Here is a 26,354-nt window from a genome sequence, read left to right as displayed (position 1 = left end):
ACAGAGGCAGGACTTTCCCAGGTCACACAGGAAGTCTGGTCCTGTCCAAGAGGGTGGGCTAATTTGGAGAATCTTCCCCATTTTCTGCCCCCTCCCCTCCCCCATCAGCCCCTTTCCCAGGGACACAGACAAACAGACAGCTTGGGCTGGGCTGAGTCACAGTTGAGGGTTTATTGCCAGTGTTAGGAAGGATGGGGAAGTCGGGGTGGCTGGGCGCCTCAGGGCTTCTGAGGAGCCTGGGTGGAAAGGATGCTGCTGCCCCTCTGCCACTGTTGGTCCCAGGGCTGAGGTCACACATCCTGCCTCCTGGCTAATGCCTATGGAAGGGGGTCTACTCACAGGAAGGAGGTCTAGGGGACCACAGCGGTTAGCCTGCACCAATAAACCTACCAAGGGAAGAGTCTGTTCCTTGGGAGAAAGGCCTCCAGAAAGGCCAGCTCAGACTGGGAGGTCAGGCTTCCAGTTTTGGGGTGCTGGCCAGCACATGGCAATACCTCTGGGCTCCCAGCCTCTGCGTGGTGGGGGTGGGGATGCACACACTCCAGCTGTTCTCTACTCTGAGGGTCCTGGCTCCTGCAGGCCAGGGGTCATCCTAGATAGTTACTGACCACCCTCTATCCTGGGCATGCAAACCGGTTTTTTTTTGTTTCGTAAGTGGGTATTAAAAGGTCACTGTCCCTGGCAAGCCCTCTCTTGAACTCTGCTTCTATACTTCCTTGTTAGATGATGTACTTTCTGGGCATGTTGGGTCGGGGGTGGGCAGTGTGGATTGAGGGAGAGCCTCTCTTTCCCTCCTCCCAGGCCAGGCCAGTCCCGACCACAGTGAATGCACCTGAACATACACAGACACACGCTCAGCATAGAGAGATGAGACGCCAGAGGGACAGCCACACATCTTAAGGACAGGTGGAAAAGGGCCCACACCCAGCAAGGGGGTTGCAGGGCTGGTGACCCCAGGCTGAGGGCTGTCCTGGGGTTCCTGCACTGGCCCTGTATGAGGACTGGTGTGTGTCCATTGCTGGGTCCCCGGTGCAGAGCAGGGTGTCAGTGGGGCTTTGAGCCAGCATGAAGGGGTGGCTCTTCCTCCACTGGGGATGTCCCCATCCTCCTCAGGGAGTGGAGACGGCAGGGCTCAGTATGACAAGGGGAGAGGAAAAGACCTCAATTTGGGGTTCAGAGCTATTGCCCATTGCTGACTGAGGAGGGTCTCTGGCCAGCCAAGGAGGAGGCCCCAGACTGCCGGCTACCATTGGCCCCTTTCCTGCCTCTGCAGTGTGTTGAGGGGCCTGATTCTATCCCCCCCACCCCTGCCAGAGGCTAGGAGGCACCCTTGAGTGCTCCTGCGTGGTGGTGGGTGATACACACAAGCAGAGTCTGGTCTCTGAGCTAGGGCAGAGGCAGAGGAGCAAGCTTGTGTAGTGGGGTCCGCTGGTGTCCCCCCAGCACTAGGCTTCAAGTCAGTCGTGGCTAGGAGGGCAGGGTGGTGAGAGAGGGAGAGAGAGAAAGTGGACACTCGGGAGAAGGCAGGTCTGGGGCCTCTTCCTGGTCCAGCTCACACAACAGTCATGGGGCACGGGGTGGGGGAAGGGCACACGCTCACAGCCACAAGTACAGACAGACAGACGTGCACACTGAGGCTGCCCGGGGGCCTGGGTCAGCCAGTGCGATGGGGCATAGCGCCGGCTGCTGCCCGTTCACCCTGTGCGGCCCCCCACTGGCCTGGCAGCTGGCACATGTCCACCCAGCCTAGGAGCCTACCACCTGGCCAGACCACGTCTCATGGGGCGTGTGGGGGGCCAGCTGGGTGAGCACCACCTCCACGGCCTGGAACTTCTGGTTCTTGGGTGGGATGGGGCACATCTTGTAGGTCACCTCGTCACCCTCCACTGGCACGTACTCCCCCTCAATGCTGGTGGGCGAGAGAAGGATGTCAGCCCAGCAGCAGTGCCCAGATAGCCCTCCCTCTCTGCTCTTTGGAGGTGACCTGCAAAAGGACTCCGGAAGTCCCCAAGGCTTAGAGACTCTGACCTCCCAAGGGGACACTAGCATCAGGGCTGGGAGTCAGGCCTAGACCAGCTCTCCCCAGACACCCACATCCAGCTTCCATGGGGCAGGCATAGCATCCCAGAGCTAGGTCTCAGTGCCCCCCCAAGTCAGACCCAGCCCTCCCAGCAGCTGGGTAGCTCCTGAAAACCCCCAGTCAGCCCTCCCACAGGGATACTTCTCCCCTACAAGGGGAGGGGCTTGGGAGGCAGGTGGAAGGTGTGTCACCTGGTTGGGGGCAGTAGCGGGACTTACTCAGACACATGAACAAAGATGTCCTCTGACCCGTTCTCAGGGGTGATGAAGCCATGGCCCTGTGAGCGTGAGAACTGCTTACAGACGCCCTTGAATACGGGCCCAGCCGAGGCACGGGCTGTCCTGAGGATAGGGTAGGGGGGTTGGAGGTGTGGCCTGGTCACCCTCTCCCTGGTCCCTAGCAGCCCTACTGTGTCCTGAAATGGGGTGCTTACTATCACCCCGTTTCTTGAAATACTCAGTACTTGATCCATAAAGTAAACTGCACAGCCTATGGAGTCTCCTCTGCTTGTCCTGGGGCTGGGGATAATAAGCACTTGCCATAAAAACACTTGTCTTGGAGTGGAAGGGAGAGTTTATGGGGTGGGCTGCCTTGCCACATGCTTGTCCAGGCTGGAGACCCAGCAGCACATGGGAGGTGCAGTGGCATTGGGAGAAGCTCTGGTGCTGTGGTCTCTCTCTATGAAAAAGCCTAGAAGCGGTGAAATCATGCCTGTGTGAGATACCAGCTCTGCAAAAAAGCAAAACAACTCTTGGCCAAGCCAAGTCTGTCTCCTTGTGGTTCCCATGAGGCCTGTCTCCCATGTGACCTCACCAGGGACCTATCCAGAGTCCCAGGCCACCCTTCTCACAGGCTAACCCCACCGTTCAGGCTGTTCACTATGCACCCCTTTCTCTGTTTCACCTGATGCATCTTCCAGACCCTGCTGGGACACCACCTTCCCTCGTGCTCATGGCTGGACCTGCACTCCAACCCTACTGGGGATAGTGAGCAGCGTGCGGACATCTTTATCTCGTTTATCATGGACCCTCCCTTAAGGAGCTCTGTACATCTTTGTGGATTGAGTGAGTGAGTGAATGAATAATTGCAATCATGTGACCCTGTCCTCAGGCTAGAATAACAGGATTTAGAGAGACCCTTAGCTGAGCAGGTAGGGCTGGGGGCCTGTCCTGGGGAAAGCGCACTGGCATCTGGGCAAGGGGCAGGTACTCACGCAGAATACGTCCTGGTCCGTTTGGTGGGCAGAGGGCTGGGCAGATCTCGAGAGGAGATACCACCCCGCTCCCAGACACGGCTGCCCTCCCGGTGGAAGGGGAAGGTAGGCCAGACAGGGGACTTAGGGGAGTGCAGCGGGGGCACAACAGGAGGTGACCTGGGCTCCGAAGTCATGGTGGGACCAGCAGGAGAGCCTGGTGGACTCCCAGACTCGGGGGCCGGTGTGGGGCTTGGGCGTCCTTGTGGGCAGGGCCCGGCCAGGCCCTGCTCAGCAGCCTCTCCAGTCACAGGCTCCGTCTGGAAAGGAGAAAGAGAGAGATCTGACTGTGTGGTCCAGACTGGGCTGCTTCTGCACTGCCTGCCACTCCTACAGGGAGACACTATCTGCTCATGTCCTCGTATTGAGTGGGTCCTCACTGAAAGAGTCACTGCTCATAGAAACTTGCCATGAATTCAGCACATGGCAGTGCGTGTGCCCCAGTGATGCTCTGATTCTCTTTCATAAATCTATAAACAAAAAAACACCACTGTGAGAAGGGGCTGGGAGGTGCTAAACCTGGTTAAACTGACAAGTTACCATGCGCAAAGACCAAGGTTCAAACCGCTGTCCCCCACCTGCAGGGGGAAACTTAGGTGAAGCAAGCAGTGCAGGTGTCTCTGTGTCATCTCTGTCTCCCCCTCCTCTGTCCTACCAAATAAAAAATGGGGGTGCAAATATGGTCCCTGGGAGCAATGGGCTAATCTTGCAGCCACTGAACCCCAGCTATAACCCTGGTGGCAATGAAAGAGAAAGAAAGAATCCCCTACCACTGAAAACCAGAGTTGATTAGTATTCTGGTAAAAAAAAAAAAAATTCCCACCTACACCTCAAGGACATCTTTGATGAAACAAACTCGATTGCAAGGAAGACTAAAGCAGAAACAAACCAATGGGACTACATCAAATTGAAAAGCTTCTGCACAGCCAAAGAAACTATCACACAAACAAAGAGACCCCTCACAGAATGGGAGAAGATCTTCACATGCCAGATATCAGACAAGAGACTAATAACCAAAATATAACCAAAACATACAAAGAGCTCAGCAAACTTAGCAACAAAAAAGCAAATGACCCCATCCAAAAATGGGCAGAGGATATGAACAGAACATTCACTACAGAAGAGATCCAAAAGGCTAACAAACACATGAAAAATTGCTCCAGGTCACTGATTGTCAGAGAAATGCAAATATAGACAACACTGAGATACCACCTCACCCCTGTGAGAATGGCATACATCAAAAAGTACAGCAGCAACAAATGCTGGAGAGGCTGTGGGGACAGAGGAACCCTTCTGCACTGCTGGTGGGAATGTAAACTGGTCCAGCCTCTGTGGAGAGTAGCCTGGAGAACTCTCACAAGGCTAAATATGGACCTTCCATATGACCCAGTAATCCCTCTCCTAGGGATATACCCCAAGGACTCCATAACACCCAACCAAAAAGAAATGTGTACACCTATGTTCATAGAAGCACAGTTTGTAATAGCTAAAACCTGGAAGCAATCCAGGTGCCCAACAACAGATGAGTGGCTGAGAAAGCTGTGGTATATATACACAATGGAATACTATGCAGCTATCAAGAACAATGAACCCACCTTCTCTGACCCATCTTGGATGGAGCTAGAAGGAATTATGTTAAGTGAGCTAAGTCAGAAAGATAAAGATAAGTATGGGATGATCCCACTCATCAATAGAAGTTGAGAAAGAGGGGAGTCGGGCGGTAGCGTAGTGGTTAAGTGCAGGTGGCACAAAGCACAAGGACCGGTGAAAGGATCCCGGTTCAAGCCCCCGGCTCCCCACCTGCAGGGGAGTCGCTTCACAAGCGGTGAAGCAGGTCTGCAGGTGTCTGTCTTTCTCTCCCCCTCTCTATCTCCCCCTCCTCTCTCCATTTCTCTCTGTCCTATCCAACAATGAAGACATCAACAACAACAACAATAATAACTACAATAATAAAACAAGGGCAAAAACAAAGGGAAAATGAATAAATAAATATTTTTTAAAAAAAAGAAGTTGAGAAAGAATAACAGAAAGGGAAACTCAAAGCAGGATTTGACTGAATTTGGAGTAGGGCACCGCAGTAAAAACCCTGGGGTGAGGGTGAGGGTGGATGTTCAGCTTCACGGGGGGAGAGGGAGGGGATAGGACACAGTCTTTTGGTGGTGGGAATGGTGTTTATGTACACTCCTATCAATTTGTAGTCAGTTAAATCACTATTTAATTAATATGAGGGGAAAAATTGAATGTCTCCAACTTTTTAAAGCACAGACTGAGTCTTCTTAATACATAGGCTGAGTCTTTGATATGCTGACTCTCTTAAAAGCTTAGACAAGGGAGAACAAAGCAACTGGTGGCACAACTATATACAAATATTGTCAAAGGACATAAATTATGGTGATGTGATGCTGTGTATGATACAGCAAATCCTAACAAAGGGGTATTTCAAAGTTAACCCAATTGCCCAATAATGTGATTATAGCAATAACTATCTATTGTCTTCTTAAATCCTAAGACAGCAGGGACCTCCCGCTTCCTCTATAGAGCCTATATTTCCCCCAGTCCTGGAACCTCTAGGGTGGGGCTCACTTTTCTGCATGCTTCTCTCAATTCATACCAAATGATATTGCATCCACCTATCCCAACCATATCAACACAATGAGTACCACCTCAGCATGCTTCACTTCAGACTGTGTCCAGAGACGTCAGGCATGGAATGTCAACCCTTCACCCTCATTACTGGGGTGAGACCTTTCCTTTCATAGTATTCTCTTATTCCATTCCAGGAGGTTCACTTCCTAACAAAATCCCAAAACCTAGATATAGACCAGGTCCCATGAGATAGAGCATATGTTCACATGTATCCATAAATTAGGGCAAAGTATATACCTGAAAGCAAAAATACACAATAGTCTGTAGTGAGTCAGTATAAAGTTCATAATGAAATAGTGTCTACTTAGACTTAGATACCTTCCTCACCTATTTCCTTGCACTTTGCGTCATGTGCACTTAACCTGCTGCGCTACCGCCTGGCCCCTGCCTATTTCCTATTACAGTTCTCTCACTCACTCCACAGCTAACCTCATCAAAGCAAAGACTGCAAAAGCTGAATAAGGGCAAGAGACTGGCATACTTTAACGATGACTCTTTAGTCACTATCAAGCCACCCCATCAGCTGGGGACCGAGTGGGGGAGTCCTGAGATTCCTAAACAGACCTGATGGGCCTAGACCTCGAAAAAATCCCTCTCTCCATTGTTATCAGTCATCTCTATCAGGAACAACACAATAGACCCCTCTGGGGGCCCCCCATAGGACCTTGCCCTCAACTTGGATCAACAATGGTAGAGAATGTTCCATCCTCTGAAGGGAGGATGGACAACATACTCTATGTTACACCTGAGGAAAATGGGTTCTGATAATGGGGCAGCTTGGAATGTTCCTACTTCTGACCACAGAATGTGAACACAGATCTACAGGGATGCAGAGGTCACATAGACTCCTAAGCTGAATATGGGCCCCAGATCACATCAAATCAGTGGGGTTTATAGTCAACAATATTTATACCCCTTTCCCATATTAGGGAGCTACTCTCTTTCCTGATTCAACTTTCTGGTCCTTTTTCCAGCCATGACATCATCTCCCCAGACAATAACTTGGATCCACCTGCATATCAAATGTCAGGCTCAGGCAAAAACAACAACAGCAACAACAACAAAAAACCCAAACTTAGTATAGCCACAGGCCCTTTGGAATATAACTGAAATATGCCTACTAGCTATCTACAAAACAGAGACCCCCTAACTCTTCAACTGCACTATTTCAGCCTTTAGGTCCATGACTGGTCAACAATTTGTTTGGCTTTGTATGTTAACTCTCTTTTCAACCACCAGGTTCCAGATGCTAGCAGGATGCTAACCAGACTTCTCTGGACAGACAACCCCACCAATATGTCCTGGAGCTCTGCTTCCCCAGAGCCCTTCCCCAATAGAGAAAGAGAGAGACAGACTGGGAGTATGGATCGACTTGTCAATGCCCATGTTCAGTGGGGAAGCAATTACAGAAGCCAGATCTTCAACCTTCTGCATCCCACAAGGATCTTGGGTCCATACTCCTAGAGGGTTAAAGAATAGGGAAGTTATCAAGGGAGGGGATGGGATACAGAGTTCTGGTGGTGGGAATTAAATGAAGTTGTACCCCTCTTATCCTATCGTTTAGTCAATGTTTCCTATTTATAAATAAAAAAATAAAAAATAAAGTAGAAAGGGGAGTCAGGTGGTAGCGCAGCAGGTTGAATGCACATGGCGCAAAGTGCAAGGACCGGCCTAAGGATGCCGGTTCGAGTCCCTGGCTCCCCACCTGCAGGGGAGTCGCTTCACAGGTGGTGAAGCAGGTCTGTAGGTGTCTGTCTTTCTCTCCCCCTCTCTGTCTTTCCCTCCTCTCTCTATTTCTCTCTTTGCTATACAACAATGACGACATCAGTAACAATAATAACTACAACAATAAAAAAACAACAAGGGCAACAAAAGAGAATAAATAAGTAAATAAATATTTTTAAAAAATAGAAAGAAAAGGGGCCAGGTGGTGGCACACCTGGTTGAGCACACATGTTATAATGCACAAGTACCTGGGTTCAAGCCCCTGGACCCCACATGCAGGGACAAAGCTTCACAAGTGGTAAGTCAGGGCTGGAGGTGTCTTTCTGTCTCTCTCCCTCTCTGTCTCCCCCTAACTTCTTGATTTCTGGCTGTCTCTATCCAATAAATAAATAAAGATAGGGGCCAGGTGATGGTGCACCTAGTTGAGCGCACATGTTACAATATGCAAGGACTAGGTTCGAGCTCCCAGTCCCCACCTGCAGGGGGAAAGCTTTGCAAGTGGTAAAGCAGTCTATCTTTTTCTTTCTATCACCCCCTTCCCTCTCGATTTCTGGCTGTCTTTAGCCAATAGATAAAATAAAGATAATAAAAAATTGTAAAGAAATTTATTAAAAAAATAAAGATAATTTTTAATAAAGAAAGAGAGGAAAGAGAGGGAAAGGAAGATAGGAAGAAAGAAAGAAAGAAAGAAAGAAAGGAAGGAAGGAAGGAAGGAAGGAAGGAAGGAAGAAAAGCCAGCTGTGAGAGATGAATGTCCTGGTCAAACCCTCAGTCTGTGGTGATTGATGACGAACTGATTGGTTGACTTCTACCAGAGCACTGTTCAGTTCTGGTGGTGTACGGGATTGAACCTTGGACTCTGGAGGCTCAAGCATGAGTCTTTACATAATCATTATGCTATCTCCCCTGCCCTGTGATTTTTTTTCACCCCACACCCAGTCCCCCATCATTTTTTTTAAAAAGAATTTATTTATTTATTCATGAGAAAGATAGGAGGAGAGAAAAACCCAGACATCACTCTGGTACATGTGCTGCCGGGGATCAAACTTGAAACCTCATGGTTGAGAATCCAATGCTTTATCCACTGTGCCACCTCCCCGGCCACCGATTTTTTTTTTAAAGATTTATTTATTTAGCAGTCTGGAAGGAGGTTCAATGGACAAAGTGTGGGACTTTCAAGCATGAATTCAGTAGCTGGCAGCACATGACCAGAATGTTGTTGGACTTCCTCTTGCTCTCCTTCTATATCATTAATAATGAAATATTTTTGAAGATTCATTTATTCATACATTAACACAAGAAAGAAAACTAGAGCATCATTCTGGCACATGTAATGCCAGGGGTTGAACTCCAACCTCACACTTTAAAGTCCAGTGCTTTATCCACTACACTACCTCCTGGGATTCCTTATGGCAACCTGAGCTACAACAAGCCTCCAGTTCTGGTCTGAGACTCAGCTCTCTAACACCATTGATCTGAGTGGTGTGACAGGAAGGTAAGTGGCCAAGGATGGTCTGGAATATAGTTTGGTACAGGTAGTAGTGGTTTTAAATCTACAGGTCTGGGTTCAAATCTTAGTGTTGTCAACTATGCCTACTCAACAACTCTAACATGATGGGCAGAGGTCAGGTTAAGCGTACAAAGAAGGGACACCACAGCACAAGAACTCCTCCCATGACCAAAGCACCTTCCGTGTAGTGCTGGGGCTGGAACATGAGCTACGTGTTTAGCAGTGTAGGTGCCCTATCCAGTGAGTTATTTTTTTACAAGCACATTACAAGTTTTTGCATAACCCGTTCTCTTCTTCAAGTTTCTATTCTCCCTAAAATATGGATAAAAATAGCAAACCTGGTCTACCCACCTCCTGGAGAGGGCCTAGAAAGAAGAGCCCACATCAGTTTGAGGGGCTGAGAAGGGCAAACTCAAGAGTGGTGTTCCTCACTCTCCCCAAGCTCCTGGCTGGAGGAGGGGTGTGTAGGGGGCTGCTGGAAACAGCACAGCTGCGTTTATACCCCCAGAGACGGCAGAGCCAGCTCATTATCCTGACCCAGAAACATCTCACTTGCTGTGTGAAACTGAGCCAGGAGACCCTGCCCACATGCAAAGTTGAGCTGGGCGGCTGCTAAGTGTTCTGGTTTTGTAGGGTGGGTTATTTTTGTGTTTGTTTTACTCCCTAGGCTTTGCACTCCTAAGGATCCTTAGGCACTTTCCTGGAAAATTCAGGCTTTAGGAGATGGGGAGTACAAAATAGAGGTCAGAAACAGATTAGCAGCTCAGAGATTAATTAGCCTTTGACTCCTATCCAGGTCTATGGATAATGGAATGAGGGATTGATGGAATGAAGGGGAGGGTGGGCAAATCCATCACCCACACTCCTATTGATACATGACTTGGGAACTTTTTTTGGACAAAAAAAAAAAAAAAAGCAGAAATATGGGGGTCAGGAGGTAGCGCAGTGGGTTAAGTGCACATGGTGCAAAGTGCAATGACTGGCATTAGGATCCCGGTTTGAGCCCCCAGCTACCCACTTGCAGGGGGGTCACCTCACAAGTGATGAAGCAGGTCTGCAGGTGTCTATCATTCTCTCCCCCTCTGTCTTCCCCTCCTCTCTCCATTTCTCTCTGTCCAATCTAACAACTACAACAATAATAACAACGATAAACAACAAGGGCAAAAAAAGGGAAAATAGAGCTTCCAGGAGCAATAGATTCGTGGTGCAGGCCCTGAGCCCCAGCAATAACCCTGGAGGGAAAAAAAAAAGGAGGAGGAGGAGGAGTGGGGGCCAGTGAAACTGCTCTCAAAAAAAGCACTTGCCCTGCCATATATGTGACCCAGCTTCAAGTCCCTAGGCCCCATGGCACTGGGTAAGGCTTCAGTGCTATGGTATTTCTCTTTATGTCTACCTTTCTCTCTCCCTCTCTCTTTTTAATATTCTTTAAAAAATTTTTTTACTATATTTATTTATTTTCCCTTTTGTTTCCCTTGTTTTTGTTGTTGTTGTTATTGATGTCGTCATTGTTGGATAGGTTGAGAGAAATGGAGAGAGGAAGGGAAGACAGAGAGAGGGAGAGAAAGACAAACACCTGCAGACCTGCTTCACTGCCTGTGAAGCAACTCCCCTGTAGGTGGGAAGCTGAGGGCTCGAACCAGGATCCTTATGCCGGTCCTTGCGCTTTGTGCCACTTGTGCTTAACCTGCTGCGCTATTGCCTGACTCCCTCTTTTTAATATTATATAGTGTATGTGCGTGTGCGTGTGTGCGTGCACACACGCGCCCGAGAGTGTGTTTGCCTCCAGGGTTATCGCTGGGGCTCGGTGCCTGTACTACAAATTCACTGCTCCTGGAGGCCATTTTTTCCCTTTTGTTGCCCTTGATGTTTATCGTTGTTGTTATTGTTTTTTTTAAATATTTATTTATTCCCTTTTGTTGCCCTTGTTGTTTTATTGTTATAGTTATTGTTGTTGTTATTGATGTTGTTGTTGTTGGATAGGACATAGAGAAATGGAGAGAGGAGGGGAAGACAAGAGAGGGGGAGAGAAAGATAGACACCTGCAGACCTGCTTCACCGCCTGTGAAGTGACTCCACTCCAGGTGGGGAGCTGGGGGCTCAAACTGGGTTCCTTACGATGGTCCTTGCACTTTGTGCCATGTGCGCTTAACCTGCTGCAATACTGCCTGGCACCAGACCTTTTTCTATCTGAAAAAAGTCAAAATGTCAGCTTAGAGCAGTGAAGCCCAAGCATCAACCAGAAAAAAAAAAAAAAGAGAGAGAGAGAGAGAGAGAGAGAGAGGAAGGAAGGAAGGAAGATGGACAGGAGCCAGAGATGCCTCACTGGGTAATGTGTGTGCTCAGTTGCGCGTGCCACTGCTGGGCACAACCCTGATAGTTCACCGGGTAGGGCAGGGTCTGGTGTCATACCACATGAGTGTGCCATGGCATCAAAGGAAGACCCCGAGCTTTGGTGTTGTTTTTTTTTTTCTTTTAAAAAGAGCTATGGCACTGCATAGCTCTTACTTATGGTGGTATGGGGCCTTGAGCCTTGGACCTGGGAGCTTCAGGCATGAAAGTCTGTTTGCATAACCATTATGCTTTCTCCCCTACCCTCTCTTTCTCTATCTGATTGAAAAGGTTGGCCTGGGATCAGTGAAGTCACACATCTGAAATCTGGTCTAAAAAGAGGGGGAGGGAGTCAGGCGGTAGCACAGTGGGTTAAGCGCAGGTGGCGCAAAGCACAAGGACCAGCATAAGGATCCCGGTTCAAGCCCCTGTCTCCCCACCTGTAGGGGACTCACTTCACAAGCGGTGAAGCAGGTCTGCAGGTGTCTATCTTTCTCTCCCCCTCTCTGTCTTCCCCTCCTCTCTCCATTTCTCTCTGTCCTATCCAACAACAACGACATCAATAACAACTACAACAATAAAACAAGGGCAACAAAAGGGAATAAATAAATTAAATTTTTTTAAAAAGGGGGGAGGGAGAGAGAGAGAGAGAGGAAGAGAGAGAGAGGCAGCAAAGTCCCCTAAGGTGACAAAGCTAAGAAAGCAGAGAGCTGGGAGTCAGGTGGTAGCACAGCGGTTAAGTGTAGGTGGTGCAAAGCACAAGGACCAGTGTAAGGATCCCGGTTCAAGCCCCTGCTCCCCACCTGCAGAGGAGTCACTTCACAAGTGGTGAAGCAGATCTGCAGGTGTCTATCTTTCTCTACCCCTCTGTCTCCCCCTCTTTTCTCCATTTCTCTCTGTCCTATCCAACAACGAAGACATCAATAACAACAATAATAACCACAACAATAAAACAATGGCAACAAAAAGGGAAAATGAATAAATAAATATTTTTTTTAAAAGAATGAAAGAAAGCAGAGAGCCTTGGGAGTCAAGCAGTATTGTAGCTGGTTAAGCTCACGTGGCACGAAGCGCAAGGACCAGCACAGGGATCCCAGTTTGAGCCCCCAGCTCTCCACCTGCAGGGGAGTTGCTTCACAAGCAGTGAAGCAGGTCTGCAGTTGTCTATCTTTCTCTCCCCCTCTCTGTCTTCCCCTCTTCTCTCCATTTCTCTCTGTCCTATCCAACAACGACAACATCAATAACAACAACAATAATAACTATAACAACAATAAAACAGCAAGGGCAACAAAAAGGGAAAATAAATATACGTTAAAAAAAAGAAAAGAAAAGAAAAGAAAAGAAAAGAAAAGAAAGCAGAGAGCCAGGAGCCAGGTCCTGCAGCATACTCCGGGAGGTCCCTAGCCACCTGGAAGAGGGTGGCAAGCAATGGGAACAGTAGCTCTGCCTTGTCTTCAGTAAGCAGGGGGCCCCCGGCCTGCCCGCTGCAACTTTCCCTGCTGGCATTGTGCTGGGTGGTGACAGCCTGTGCTGGGAGGTCACAGGGGTGGAGCAAGGACTGGGGAAGGGACAGTAACCAGGGAGATGCAGTCCAGCTGGGCCTCCATGCTAAGGCCAGGAGACCAGTGTGGTGGGGAAAGATACTTACTTTTAAGGGTTAGGGTTGAGAAAGCCCTCTTCAAATGGGCTGCCCACAATGGCTCAGGTGTATGTGGGGACATGAATAACAGAGATGGCCCACATTCATGTCCCCCAAACCCTACAGAACTAACAGGCTGACCCCCCCCCCCCCGATAGCGCCTTAGATCACACTAGAGAAGGCAGTCAGGTGGCCATGTGGCACAAATTAGGGCAGGAGGAGCATCTGAGGCAAACTCTAGGGTGTAAGGGGGCTCCCTACCACCCCCAGCCTCAGTACGCATCTGCAAATCACATGTCACAAGAGTCTCTGCTGCAGGAGCTCCTGTGAGAAGGAAAGGAGACAGAGTATGGAAGGTGCCGGGCAGGGGCTGGGGAAGAGTTTGCCCCTCTGGGGTGGGGCACCGAATTGAGGCCAGGGGAGAAGTGGCACAGAGACTTGGCTGACTCCAACCCACCTTTCATTCTCACCTTCCCAGGTTTCCCAAATTTACTCACCAACTTGGTCCCTGCCCTGCTCCTCCTTTTAGAAGAAGATTCTCATTAAGGCTATTGTGATAATGGTTATTATTATTTAATGATAAAGAGAACAAGAGCATAATCACTCTGGCACATTTGGTGCTGGGGATTAAACTCAGGATCTCAGGCTTGAGAGCCCAACATTCTACAACACTACACCACTTCTCAGGCTACAGCTGGTTCTATTATTACCCCCATGTTGCAGAAGAGGAAAATGAGGCTCAAAAAAGCTAAGGGCCTCATTCAAGGCTGCATAGTAGTTGGTGGTTGGAACCAGGGCAATCTGACTCTAGCGCTATGGAAGGAAAGTCAGGAGTTCTGGGTTCAAAGCCCTGCATTGCTGTTGACTTGCTGTGTGAGTTTAAACAGAGTTTTTCACTCTGGAACCTGCCTGGAATTGAAGCTGCTGAACAATGGCCAGCAGTGGTGCTGCAAAAAAGGGGCAAGGGTGAGTGGGGAGGTGTCCATATGCCACACACAGTAAAAAGGTTGAACTTCTGGAGTCGGGCGGTAGTGCAGCAGGTTAAGTGCAGGTGGCGCCAAGCTCAAGGACCTGCATAAGGATCCCCGTTTGAGCCACCAGCTCTCTACCTGCAGGGGAGTCGCTTCACAGGTGGTGAAGCAGGTCTGCAGGTGTCTTCTCTCCCCCTTCTGTCTCCCCCTCCTCTCTCCATTTCTTTCTGTCCTATCCAACAATGACATCAATAACAACAACAATAACTACAACGATAAAAAATAACAAGGGCAACAAAAGGGAATAAATAAATAAGTATTTAAAAAGATATAAAAGAAAGGTTGAACTTCTTACCATTTTTAAATTTTTTATTATCTTCATTTATTTATTGGATAGAGACAGCCAGAAGTTGAGAGAAGATGGGGAGATAGAGAAGGAGAGAGACACCTGCAGCCCTGCTTCACCACTCGCAAAGCTATCCCCCTGCAGGTGGGGACTGGGGGCTCGAACCTGGGTCCTCGTGCACTGTAACATATGCGCTCAACCAGGTTTGCCACCACCCAGGCCCAACTTCTTTCCATTTTTACAGATGAGGAATCTGAGGTTCAGATAATTTTAGGGATTTTCCCTAAGTCACACAGCAGGGAAGTGGCAGAAAACTGATTTGTCCATTGGTAAACACTGCTCTCTCTCTTTAATTGCGTCTAGGGTTATGACTAGGGATCAGTGCCTGCACTACAATTCTCAGTAGCTTTTTTTTTTTCTTTCTCTATCTCTCTTTTTTCTTTTTAGGACAGAGATAAATTGGTAAGGGAGAGTGAGAGAGGGGGAGAAAGACCTGCAGCCCTGCTTCACTGCCCATGAAGCTCCTGCAGGTGAGAGCAGGGGCTTGAATTTGGGTGCTTGCACATGGTCATCTGTGCCTTCAACTGGGTTTGCCACCACCAGGCCCAACAGATATCTTTCTGCTAGGGCAAATTCCCCCAAAAGCACTTTCCCTGAGAAACTAAAGGGGAAAACAAAGTCCTGTGAGAGTGGAGAAACAGCTGTACTAGAAGAACATGTGTTTCAGTTCAGCTAAAGCCCAGCCCCATTATGGACATCTATAAGGAAAGAAATTCAACAACTTAGAAGAAATGGACACACTCTTAGAGTCCTATCAACTGCCAACTTAAATTAAATAAACTTAAATTAAATTAAATTAAATAAACTTAACTGGTCAATCACTAGTGCAGAAACTGAAACAGTAATCAAAATCCTCCCCAAGAACAAAAGCCCAGGTCCAGAGGGCTATCATAATTAATTTTATAAAACATTCAAAAAAGAACACCCATTCTCCTCAAACTCTTCCAGAAAATAGGAGAGTAATTCCCAAACACATTTTATAAGATTAATATCACTCTGATCCCCAAAGCAGAAAAGGACTCCACCAAAAAACCATGGATGTATATCCCTCATGAACATTGATGCAAAGATCCTAAAAAAAAAAAAAAAAAAAAGGGAGTCAGGCGGTAGCACAGCGAGTTAAGCGCAGGTGGCGCAAAGCACAAGGACCGGTGTAAGGATCCGGGTCAGGGATCCTGCAGGGGAGGGGAGTCGCTTCACAAGCGGTGAAGCAGGTTTGCAGGTGGATTGAAAGACTATATATTGGGGGCCAAGCGGTAGAACAGCGGGTTGAACGCACATGGCGCAAAGAGCAAGGACTGGCTTAAGGATTCTGGTGTGAGCCCCCGGCTCCCCACCTGCAGGTGAGTCCTTCACAAGCGATGAAGCAGGCCTGCAGGTGTCTATCTTTCTCTTCCTCTCTGTCTTCCCCTCCTCTCTTGATTTCTCTCTGTCCCATCCAACAACAACAGCAATGGCAACTGTAACAACAATAAGGTCAACAAAATGGGAAAAATGACCTCCAAGAGCAGCGGATTCGTATAACCCTGGAGGCAAAAAAAAGAAAGAAAAAAGAAAGAATAAATATCATTAAAATAGCAATCCTGCCAAAAGCAATCTATAGAGTCAATGCAATCACTATTAAAATCCCAATGACATATTTCAAGGAAATTGAACTACTTATCCAAAAACTCAAGTGGAATTATAAAAATAGCAAAAGCTCTCCTGATGAAAAGAAGAAAAACTTAGGCATCATAATCCCTGACTTCAGTTTATATTGCAGAGTAATAGAAGTTAAAACAGTGTGGTATTGGGAGTTGGGCGGTAGCGCAGGTTAAGTGCGGGTGGAGCAAAGCGCAAGGACCAGCATGAGGATCCCAGTTTGAGCCCCCGGCTCCTCACCTGCAGGGGAGTCACTTCACAGGCAGTAAAGCAGGTCTGCAGGTGTCTGTCTTTCTCTCCCCCTCTCTGTCTTTCCCTCCTCTCTCCATTTCTCTCTGTCCTATTCAACAACAATGACATCAATAACAACAATAATAACTACAACAATAAAACAAGAGCAACAAAAAGAGAATAAATAAATAATTTTTTTTAATTTCAAAAAAAATAACAGTGTGGTATTAGAACAAAAATGGATATATGGACCAATGGGATAGGATAGAGAGCTCAAAACTAAACCCACACAAGTATAGGCACATTATATAAGATAAGTTAGCCAAAACTGCCCAGTGGGGAAAAGAAAGTCTCTTTAACAAATGGTGTTGGGTGAATTGGACAACCACATGTAGAAAAATGAAACTAGAGGGGGCTGGGCAGTGGCGTACCCAGTTAAGTGCATATAGTGCTAAACACAAGGACTGCGCGCAAGGATCCTGTTCCTCACCTGCAGCAGGAACACTCATGAGTGGTGAAGCAGGTCTGCAGGTGTTTATCTTTCTCTCTATCTCACCCTTCTCAATTTCTCTCTGTCCTATCCAATAAAAAATGCGAAAAAATGGCCACTGGATTTGTAATGCTGGCACTAGGCCCCAGTGATAACCCTGGAGGCAAAAAAAAAAAAAAATGAAACTAGATTACTACCTAACACCATTTTGGTGTACCAAAACTAAATCAAAATGGATCAAAGACCTGAATGTTAGATCTGAAACCATAAAACACATAGAAGAATACCTCAGTGAAACATTCCAGGAACTCAGCATTAAAGAGGTATTTAGAGACTCACCTTTTGGGCAAAGGAAACAAAAACAAACATGAATAAATGGGACTATATCAAAATGAAAAGTTTCTATACATCAAAAGAAAATTCCATATGGATAAACAGGGAGCCCAGAAAATGGGAAAAGATATTTGCACATTACACTTCAGACACATGGTTGATATCAAACATCTTAAAGGATTCATACAGCTCAATAAAAAGAAATAGAACAGCCCAATAAAAAAGTGGACAGAAGATATGAATAGATGGTTCTCTAAAGAAGAAATACATATCACGATCATAGAATGTGAGCTCAGATCTACAGGGATGCAGAGGTCACATAGGCTCCTAAGCTGAAAATGGGCCCCAGATCACATCAAAATCGATGGGTGTCTACAGTCAAATATTTATACACCTTTCCCATATTTTGGAGCTACTCTCTTCTCTAATCCAGCTTTCTGGTTCTCTTTCCAGCCATGACATCATCTCCCCAGACAATAACTTGGATTCACCTGCATATCAGATGTCAGGCTCAGAAAGAAAAAAAAAAACTAGTGTAGTTAGGAACCCTTTGGAATCTAACTAAAATAGACCCACTAACTATCTATAAAATAGAAACCCCGAACTCTTCATCTGAACTATTGCAGGCTTTAGGTTCATGATTAGTCAACAATTTGTTTGGCTTTATATGTTAACTTTTTTTTCAGCCACCAGGTTCCAGATGCTAATATGATGCCAACCAGACTTCCCCAGGCAGATGACTCCACCAATGTGTCCTAGAGTCCTGCTTCCCCAGAGCCCTGCCCCACTAGGGAATGAGAGAGACAGGCTGAGAATATGGACCAAACTGTCAACGCCCATGTTCAGCGGGGAAGCAATTACAGAAGCCAGACCTTCCACCTTCTGCATCCCATAATGACCCTGGGTCCATGCTCCCAGGGGGATAAAGACTAGGAAAGCTATCAGGGAGGGGGTGGGATAGGGAGTTCTGGTGGTGGGAATTGTGTGGAGTTGTACCCCTCTTACCCTATGGTTTTTGTCAGTGTTTCCTTTTTACAAACAAACAAAAATTTTAAAAGGGGGGCCAGATGCTGGCACACCTAGTTGAGTGCACAGATTACGATGCCCAAGGACCCAGGTTCAAATCCCTGGTCCCTACCTGCAGGGAGAAAGCTTCACGAATGGTGAAGCAGGGCTGCAGGTGTCTCTCTGTCCCTCTCCCTCTTTATCTCCCCCTTCCCTCTTGATTTTTGGCTGTCTCTATCATATAAATAATAAAAATATTTTTAAAAAGAAAAGATACACATGGCCTACAGACATATGTGGAAATACTCCCATTCACTCATCACCAAATAAATGCAAATCAAAACTACATTGAAATTCCACCTCACACCTATGAGAATGGCTCCATCAATAAAACAAGAGAAGATAGGGAGTTGGGTGGTTGCGCAGTGGGTTAAGCGCACGTGGCATGAAGCGCAAGGACCAGCATAAGGATCCCGGTTCAAGCCTTGGCTCCCCACCTGCAGGGGAGTCCCTTCACAGGTAGTGAAGCAGGTCTGCAGGTGTCTATCTTTCTCTCCCCCCCCTCTGTCTTCCCCTCCTCTCTCCATTTCTCTCTGTCCTACCTAACAACGACATCAATAACAACAATAATAACTATAACAACAACAAAAATTAAAAAAAAAACAAGGGTAACAAAAGGGAAACTAAATTAAAAAAAAAGAGAAGATAGAGAGGATATATAGAGATAGAGAGAGGAACTCAGAACTCTACTACACTGCTGGTGAGAATGTAAATTGGTACAGCCATTATGGAGAACAGTATGGAGAATCCTTAAATGAATACAAATGGAAATACTTTATGATCCAGAAATTCCACTCCTAGCTATTTACCCAAAAGATACAATAACACCGAATCTAAGGGATATGTGCACCTCCATGTTTACAGCGGCTTTATTCATAATGGCAAAAACTTGGAGACAACAAAAATGTCCTTTGACAGATAACTGGATAAAAAAGTTATGGGACAGGAGTCAGGCGGTAGTGCAGCAGGTTAAGCGCACATGGCGCAAAGTGCAAGAACTGGTGTAAGGATCCCAGTTCGAGCCCCTGGCTCCCCACCTGTAGGGGAGTTGCTTCATAAGCAGTGAAGCAGGTCAGCAGGTGTCTTTATCTCCCCCTCTCTGTCTTCCCCTCCTCTCTCCATTTCTCTCTGTCCTATCCAACAATGATGACATCAATAACAACAACAATATAACTACAACAATAAAAAACAAGGGCAACAAAAGGGAATAAATAAATACATATTTTTAAAAAGTTATGGGACATACACTCAGTGGAGTTTTAGTCAGCAATAAAAAAAAGATGGGACCGGCGTAAGGATCCTGGTTCGAGCCCCTGGCTCCCCACCTGCGGGGGAGGGGGGTCACTTCACAAGTGGTGAAGCAGGTCTGCATATTTCTATCTTTCTCTCCTCCTCTTTGTCTTCCCCTCCTTTCTCGATTTCTCTCTGTTCTATCCAACAACAACAACAGCAATAACAACAATAATAACAACAACAACTACGATGAACAACAAGGGCAACAAAAGGGAAAAATAGCCTCCAAGAACAGTGAATTCATAGTGCAGGCACTGAGCCCCAGCAATAACCCTGGAGGAAAAAAGAAAAGAAAAAAGAATTGAGCATACAAATGTGAAAAGAAAAAAAAAGGGCTAACCTCTAAAGCTATAAAGATACAAATAAAATAAAAAAATAAAAACAGTCCCAAGAGGTTTGACTTGCTTTCCAGAATCATTTCCTGGCCAGAGTAGGGCCCTTCAGAACCAGCAGTTGGAGGTTGAGAGTACAGCGTGGGTTTGAAGCCTGTTCCTATTGTGGCCCAGCGAGTGACTACCCCTTTCTGTGCTGTCTCCTAGGTCGTCACATAGAGCGGCCTCTCTTAGACGGAGGGGGTGAGGTCTTGGGACAGCTGAGGATTGCCTGTGGGCCCCTGTTAGCTGGCCACATGCTCTGGCTGGGACCCTCCTGGCCACATTCATACTTCCTTATGTGGTGGTGAGAATTCTGCAGCCCAAAGGACAGGAGGTCAAAACCAGATATCGCGACTAAAGAGATTACACATGGTGAAGCTGTGATGCGGCATCATGAGGTCAAGGGGCTCTGTGTGGTGACTCAGCCCTACCAGCAGGTGACTGCTGCTCTGGGACTCCTCCAATTCTCAGCTCCCCAAAAAAGAACAGGAAGGAAGTGGCTGTCAGAGTCCTCTACTGACAGTGCAAATCTCTACTGTCCCTGACAGATCAGGGAGGGTGGGCTGGCTCAGCCTTGCAATGCTGTGTGACCTGAGGCCAACACCTGCCCCTCTCTGAGTCTCCCTGTCCTCTTTAGCTACTGGATTATCACCAGTCTGGGTAACTAAGGAGAGTCAGTCAGCTGTTCCCTGAAGTTGTCAAAAGCACATGCGTAACTGAAAAAAAAAAAAAAAAGTGCCAGGTGCTGGAATAGCAAACGTGGGAGGAGGCAGCCCTGCCCTCAGCACCCCAGGCCTAGTGCGGGCACACAGGATACAGGCTCAGGTTCTTCCTACACACCCAACTGTGCACTAGGCTCCTTGCCCATTTCCTCTACTAGTCCTCCCAACAACGCTCCACAGGCATCGCCACTATCCCCATTCTTCAGAAGAGTAAATTGAGGCTGAGAGCAGAGAAGAGGCTGCCACGGTCAGGTAGGTGTGGGTATGGGTTCAAGAGTGGCACTGCAGGGAGTGGGTGGCAGGAAGCAGGGACAGGGAGGGGGACCAGAAATCCCTGGGTGCTCCTGCCTGGGGGTAGGAGAGCAGGGTGTGACAAAACTGGGGAGTCAAGGCTCTAGGTTCTATTTCTGGTTTTGTGCTGACTCAGACCATAACCTTGGGTGAGTCATTTGCCAACTTGCTCAAAAACAACTCCCCCAATAAAAACAGCCTGGCCCCAAGTCCCAATGCAGAGGAGCTGATGGGAGGGGTGGATATGGTACCTCAGAGATGGGAGGGTGGAGGGGCCAGAAAGTGGCGCACCTGGTGAAGTGCACACATTACAGTGCACAGGGACTCAGGTTCAAGCCCCTGGTTCCCACCTGCAGGGGGAAAGCTTCATGAGTGGTGAAGCAGGGCTGCAGGTGTCTCTCTGTCTCTCTCCCTCTCTCCCTCCTCCTCCCCTCTCAATTTCTCTGTCTCTATCCACTAATAAATAAATTAAATAATTTAAAAATATCTTAGGGAGTCGGGCTGTAGCGCAGTGGGTTAAGCAAAGCACAAGGACTAGTGTAAGGATTCTGGTTCAAGCTCCCAGATCCCCACCTGAAGGGGAGTCACTTCACAGGTAGTGAAGCAGGTCTGCAGGTGTCTATCTCTCTCTTCCCTTTCTCTCTCCATTTCTCTCTGTCCTATCCAACAATGACGGCATCAATAACAACAACAATAATAACTACAACAACAATAAAAAGGGCAACAAAAGGTAAAATAAATATTTTAAAACATTTTAAGGGAGTCGGGCTGTAGCTCAGCGGGTTAAGTGCAGGTGGCACAAAGCACAAGGACCGGCATAAGGATCCCGGTTCGAGCCCTGGCTCCCCACCTACAGGGGAGTCGCTTCACAGGCGGTGAAGCAGGTCTGCAGGTGTCTATCTTTCTCTCCCCCTCTCTGTCTTCCCCTCCTCTCTCCATTTCTCTCTGTCCTACCCAACAACGACGACATCAATAACTACAACAATAAAACAACAAGGGCAACAAAAGGGAATAAATAAATAAATATAAAATTAAAAATTAAAAAAAACATTTTAAAAGTTGTTAAAAGCTTTAAAAAATATTTTAAAGAAAGAGATGGAGATGGGAGCGTGAAAAGGCTTTCTGAATTCTGAGGTTCTGTCCACAGTGGGGCCTGGGGTGGGTGCATCGAGAACCTTGGGACCACCAGATTTAGAAGCTGGTCCTCCCCTCCCCCAGCCTTCCAGACATTCCTTAAAATACACCAGGACAGAGCTGCTCCAGCAGCTGGAGGTGACCCAATTAAACCTGCTTCCTCCCCTCCCACTGGTGTGGTGTGGTGGGGTGGGGTGTGGTGGGGTGGGGTGGGGTGGGAGCACCCCAACTAATACGTGAGCTTAACTGAGAGCCTTCACTCTCATCCCTCCTCACATGCCAGTGCTGCCCAGGGCTGAGGCCCAAGTCTTTTGGTTTCCTTGGCATGGGGGGTGGGGATGCTCCACCAGGCTACATGACCATGGGGAGGTCACTCTGCCACTCTGCATTTCCCCCACCCAGAGAGGGGGGTGCATAGGCCAAATGTGCATCAAGAGTGGCAGAACCTGAACTTAATTCTGTGTAACCAAAAGCCTTCAAACCAAAAGCTTTCTTTCTTTTTTTTTTTTTTAAAGATTTTATTTATATCTTCATGAGAAAGATAGGAGAGAGAAAGAACCAGACATCACTCTGGCACATGTGCTGCCGGGGACCAAACCCAGGACCTCATGCTTGAGAGTCCAAAGCTTTATCACTGTGCCACCTCCCGGACCACAACCAAAAGCTTTCAAACACCTCATGTCACACACGCTGCTGGCTGGGGAAGTGCCACACACACACACACACACACATACACTGCCTTTTGCCCCTCTTCTTGCTGTTCTGCATGGAAAAAGGCTTGAACTGCCACCCCCCCCCACACACACACACACCCAAGATCCCCTTTCTCACCAAGCTCTCAAGCTCTGGGTCCCAGTTGTTTGATTTGTGACCCATGAACCTAAGCAGCTTGTGGCCCTGAGTGCCCTCTGCTGGCCACTCTGGGAGGAGCCTGCAAGTGTTCCCACCCTGGGGGACAGCTGAGGGGACCCCCAACCCAGTGCCTCCTAAGAATCCCCCTACATAGCCAGTGGGCATGCATGCCCTTGCCCACCCAGATGTCCTAGGCTGTGTAGAAGCTTCTGTGACCAGAGTGCTTAAACCTTTCTTTCAGTGTTGGGGGGTGGCAGGGGGGCTGGGTAAACAGGGGAAATGGATGTTTTTGGAAGAGATTTCAACAAAATGGAGTGGGGAGACACATCCAGGATTCAGTGAGCCCAGAGGCTTCTGGGGGTGGGCTCAGGTTTGTGGAGCTGGCTCCATATGGGTGGGAGGTTGGAGAAGGCCCCCTTCCCAGAGATAGGTCTCTCCTGGAGCACACCCAGAGCACAGTGCTGGGGCTCCTGGAGGTTGTCCCCCCTGCCCGGGTGCACTTCCCCTCCCCTCCCCCAGCCTGGCTGGCTGCAGCAGTTCACTCTGTATTTATTATTGTTCTCGCTTGACGCACCCCTCCCCTCACCCTGGGAAGAGCCTGCAGGCTGGCAGCTTGGCAAGAACCTGCTGTCTCCCTGGTGGGTGCCAGCAGTGTCCCTTATCTCCACCCAGACTCCTTGTGCCAGGGTCAGGCCACTTGCACATTTGATGCTGGCCAAGACTGTCCCAGCAGCCCCCAGCCTGGCACCCCTTACCCTGGAGAATAGTGCCCCCCTCTGCACCCTGGCAGAGGTGGGGGGGTCATTGGAGAGCAGCAGGCAGGGGAAGGGAGGGGTTGAGGGAGACTGGAGCTCAGGGTGGGTGAGGGTGTTTCCAAGGCCAAGATAATAACATGGAGCCACCTCTCCAAGCCAGTGAAGACAATTACCCCCATCACATCGGGAAAGAAAGAGTCAGGATAAGAAAGCTGCTCTGGGTCCAACTGTCTGCCTGCCCCATGCCCCATACATCACCCCCTCTCCCAGGCCTAAATTCCTGGGGGAGAGACCGACCCACTGGGCTCCAGCTTCCAACCTCCTTCCGGCATCTGGTGTCTGCATGATTATTTCTCACCTCCTGGTTCCCAGACCAGAGGCTGCGGCTTGGCAGGTGTGTGTGGTTCACAGCCTCCAGAGCCAGACAGTCACACACACACACACACACACACACACACACACACACACACACATACACACACACGTGTGCAAGGTACTTGTTCTCCCCTGGAGAGCATTACAGTCTCAGTTTCCCTAGGGGACCCAAGGGACAGAGAGAGGAGGGACAGTGTGCTCATCCACATGTCCCTCCATGTCCCCTCTAACTGAACTGGGCCAGCCCAGCCCCAAGGTAAGTGCCCCCCTCCATGTGATCTCTCCCTCCTCAGTCTCTGCCAAACCCCTTACACTGGAGCTGGGGTGCACTGGCCTCTTACCTCTCCGGGCAACAGAGGTCGGGGTTCTGTCTCCTGCAGCAGCCTTGGCACTGTCGCTCTGCTCAGACGTGGCGTGTGTGTGTGTGTGTGTGTGTGTGTGTGTGTGTGTGTGCGCAGCACCTCCAGGGCCCCTCACTCACTCACACACGCCTCCTTCCTGACGTCAGGAAGAGCAGAAGGGAGGGACCAGGGTGGGAATTTGTACTCCCGGCTTAAAGGGACCTGGAGCTGCCCCGCCCCAGCTCAGACACCGCCTCCCCAGCCAGGCACAGGGCGGGTTTGTTAACTCATCTCTCTGGAGGCCCTAAAGCTTCTTTTTTCAGAAAGTGGCTTTTATTGCCAGGCCAGGGTGTAATTTGCCCTGCCAGGTGGAAGTAGCTGCTGTGGAACGCAGGGAGGAAGAGCTGGCCCAAGCTGCATGCCTCGCAATTATACACCTAGCAGGCCAGGCAGTGTGAGTGTGTGCTTGGTGTGGCCCTGGCAGTGTGCACCCTGTGGGTTGGGTCTGGAAGAGCAGAAACCAGAGCAGAGGAGCCTCTCTGGGATGCCCCAGACAAGACCAGTGGGCTGAATTCCCAGGGCCTCAGCTTCAGTCTGTCCCTCAATCTGTCCTGCCCTCAAACCCTCAGCTTCAGTCTACTCTCATTGGCTCTGAGACCCTGGGAGTGAGTGGATGTGGACAGGATTGCAGAAACATTCTTCCTCTGACCAGACCTGGAGAGATCTCTGTCAAAATGAACAGTCTCACTTGCAGGGCAGCAGCTTCACAAGCAGGAGGTATCTCTCTACTTGTGTCCCCGTTCCTTCTTGATTTCTCTCTGTCTCTATACAATATATAAATAAATGAAATGAATGTAAGAGTGAGTGACAAGGTACACACACACACACACCAGGCAGCCCTCTCTCCTGGACATAAGACAAGCACTGGGTGTGACTCAGCTCTAGTACCCTGGAGCAGTGTGTCTCTGGTTCTTGGAACTGGCACCTGCAGAGGATGAAGAGAACTGCTTCCAGGTCCAGGGGGCTGCAGGTCAGATAATACATATGCGAGCTGGTGGGGACCTCCACAAAGACTTTCTCTTCCTTCATCTGCATCTCTTTTCCTCCATGTCAGTTTGGAAAGGAGGGCTTTCCTTCACATCCTTATAACCACCGAGATAGGCAGGCATATTTATCTATTCATTATTCATATGTGATTTCACTGTTCCAGGCTGCTTTTTCATTCAGATAGAGACACAGAGAAAGATAAAGGGAGAGATTCTGGGCTGGCAAAGTAGCTCACTCGTATAGTGTACTGCTTTGTCATGTTCACGACCCAGGTTTGAGTCTAGTCTTCACTGCATTGAAGGAACATTGAAGAAAGCTTGTGTGTGTGTGTGTGTGTGTGTGTGTGTGTGTGTGTGTGTGTGTGTGTGTGTGTGTGTGCATGTGTGTGCTTTACCAGAGCATTACGCATCTCTGGTTTATGGTATCACAGGGGGTTGAACCTAGGACCTCTGGTGCCACAGGCTATTGTGCTACCAATGATGCTATCTCCCTGGCCCTAAATGGTAAGTCTTAAAGCTCCTAGTAATCCCAATAACATTTGACTGTCATTCCTGTTTTGTTTGGTAATCTATTGTTTCTCTCTCTCAAGATTCACTTACTTATTATGAGAAAGAGAATGAGAGGAGAAAGAGAGAGATGAGAACACTACTTTGCTCTGGCATTAATTAGGTGATGACAGGAATGGAACCTGGGGACTGAAACACTGTGGCTTTCCCTGCCCACTGCCCTCTGTTCCTCTGCTGGCAAGGGCCTCCCTGCTTTCACTGGGGAATACTTCTCCCCTCTCTTGGCCCCTAGGCTAATCAGAACCTGGGTCAGGACTTCACTATTACCAATGCCCAGGCCAGTTCTT

General features: G+C 48.4%; 1 protein-coding gene across 1 annotated transcript; it reads right to left on the bottom strand.

The window, feature by feature from the left end:
• Positions 1-152: 152 nt before the first annotated feature.
• On the bottom strand, positions 153-24,580 carry CSDC2 (cold shock domain containing C2). The gene is made up of 4 exons (XM_060189043.1): positions 24,455-24,580; positions 3,294-3,592; positions 2,299-2,421; positions 153-1,909 (listed from the first exon to the last, which is right to left on the bottom strand). Exons 2-4 carry the CDS (start codon positions 3,467-3,469, stop codon positions 1,747-1,749), a joined length of 462 nt encoding a protein of 153 aa, XP_060045026.1. The 5' UTR covers positions 3,470-3,592; positions 24,455-24,580; the 3' UTR covers positions 153-1,746.
• Between the last annotated feature and the right edge of the window lie 1,774 nt (positions 24,581-26,354).

Source organism: Erinaceus europaeus, chromosome 4 (assembly GCF_950295315.1).
Source record: "Erinaceus europaeus chromosome 4, mEriEur2.1, whole genome shotgun sequence".
Classification (NCBI taxonomy): Eukaryota; Metazoa; Chordata; class Mammalia; order Eulipotyphla; family Erinaceidae; genus Erinaceus; species Erinaceus europaeus.
The sequence above is the reverse complement of the archived record's forward strand: the minus strand, read 5'-3'. Positions and strand labels throughout refer to the sequence as shown.

What these genes read in the sequence shown, in the direction of transcription:
- CSDC2 (XM_060189043.1), bottom strand. Translation starts at nt 3,469, where the DNA reads ATGACTTCGGAGCCCAGGTCACCTCCTGTTGTGCCCCCGCTGCACTCC. An exon ending in CGGACCAGGACGTATTCTGC is followed by an intron (nt 2,422 to 3,293) that starts GTGAGTACCTGC and finishes CCCTATCCTCAG; the next exon opens with GACAGCCCGTGCCTCGGCTG. An exon ending in ATCTTTGTTCATGTGTCTGA is followed by an intron (nt 1,910 to 2,298) that starts GTAAGTCCCGCT and finishes CTCGCCCACCAG; the next exon opens with CATTGAGGGGGAGTACGTGC.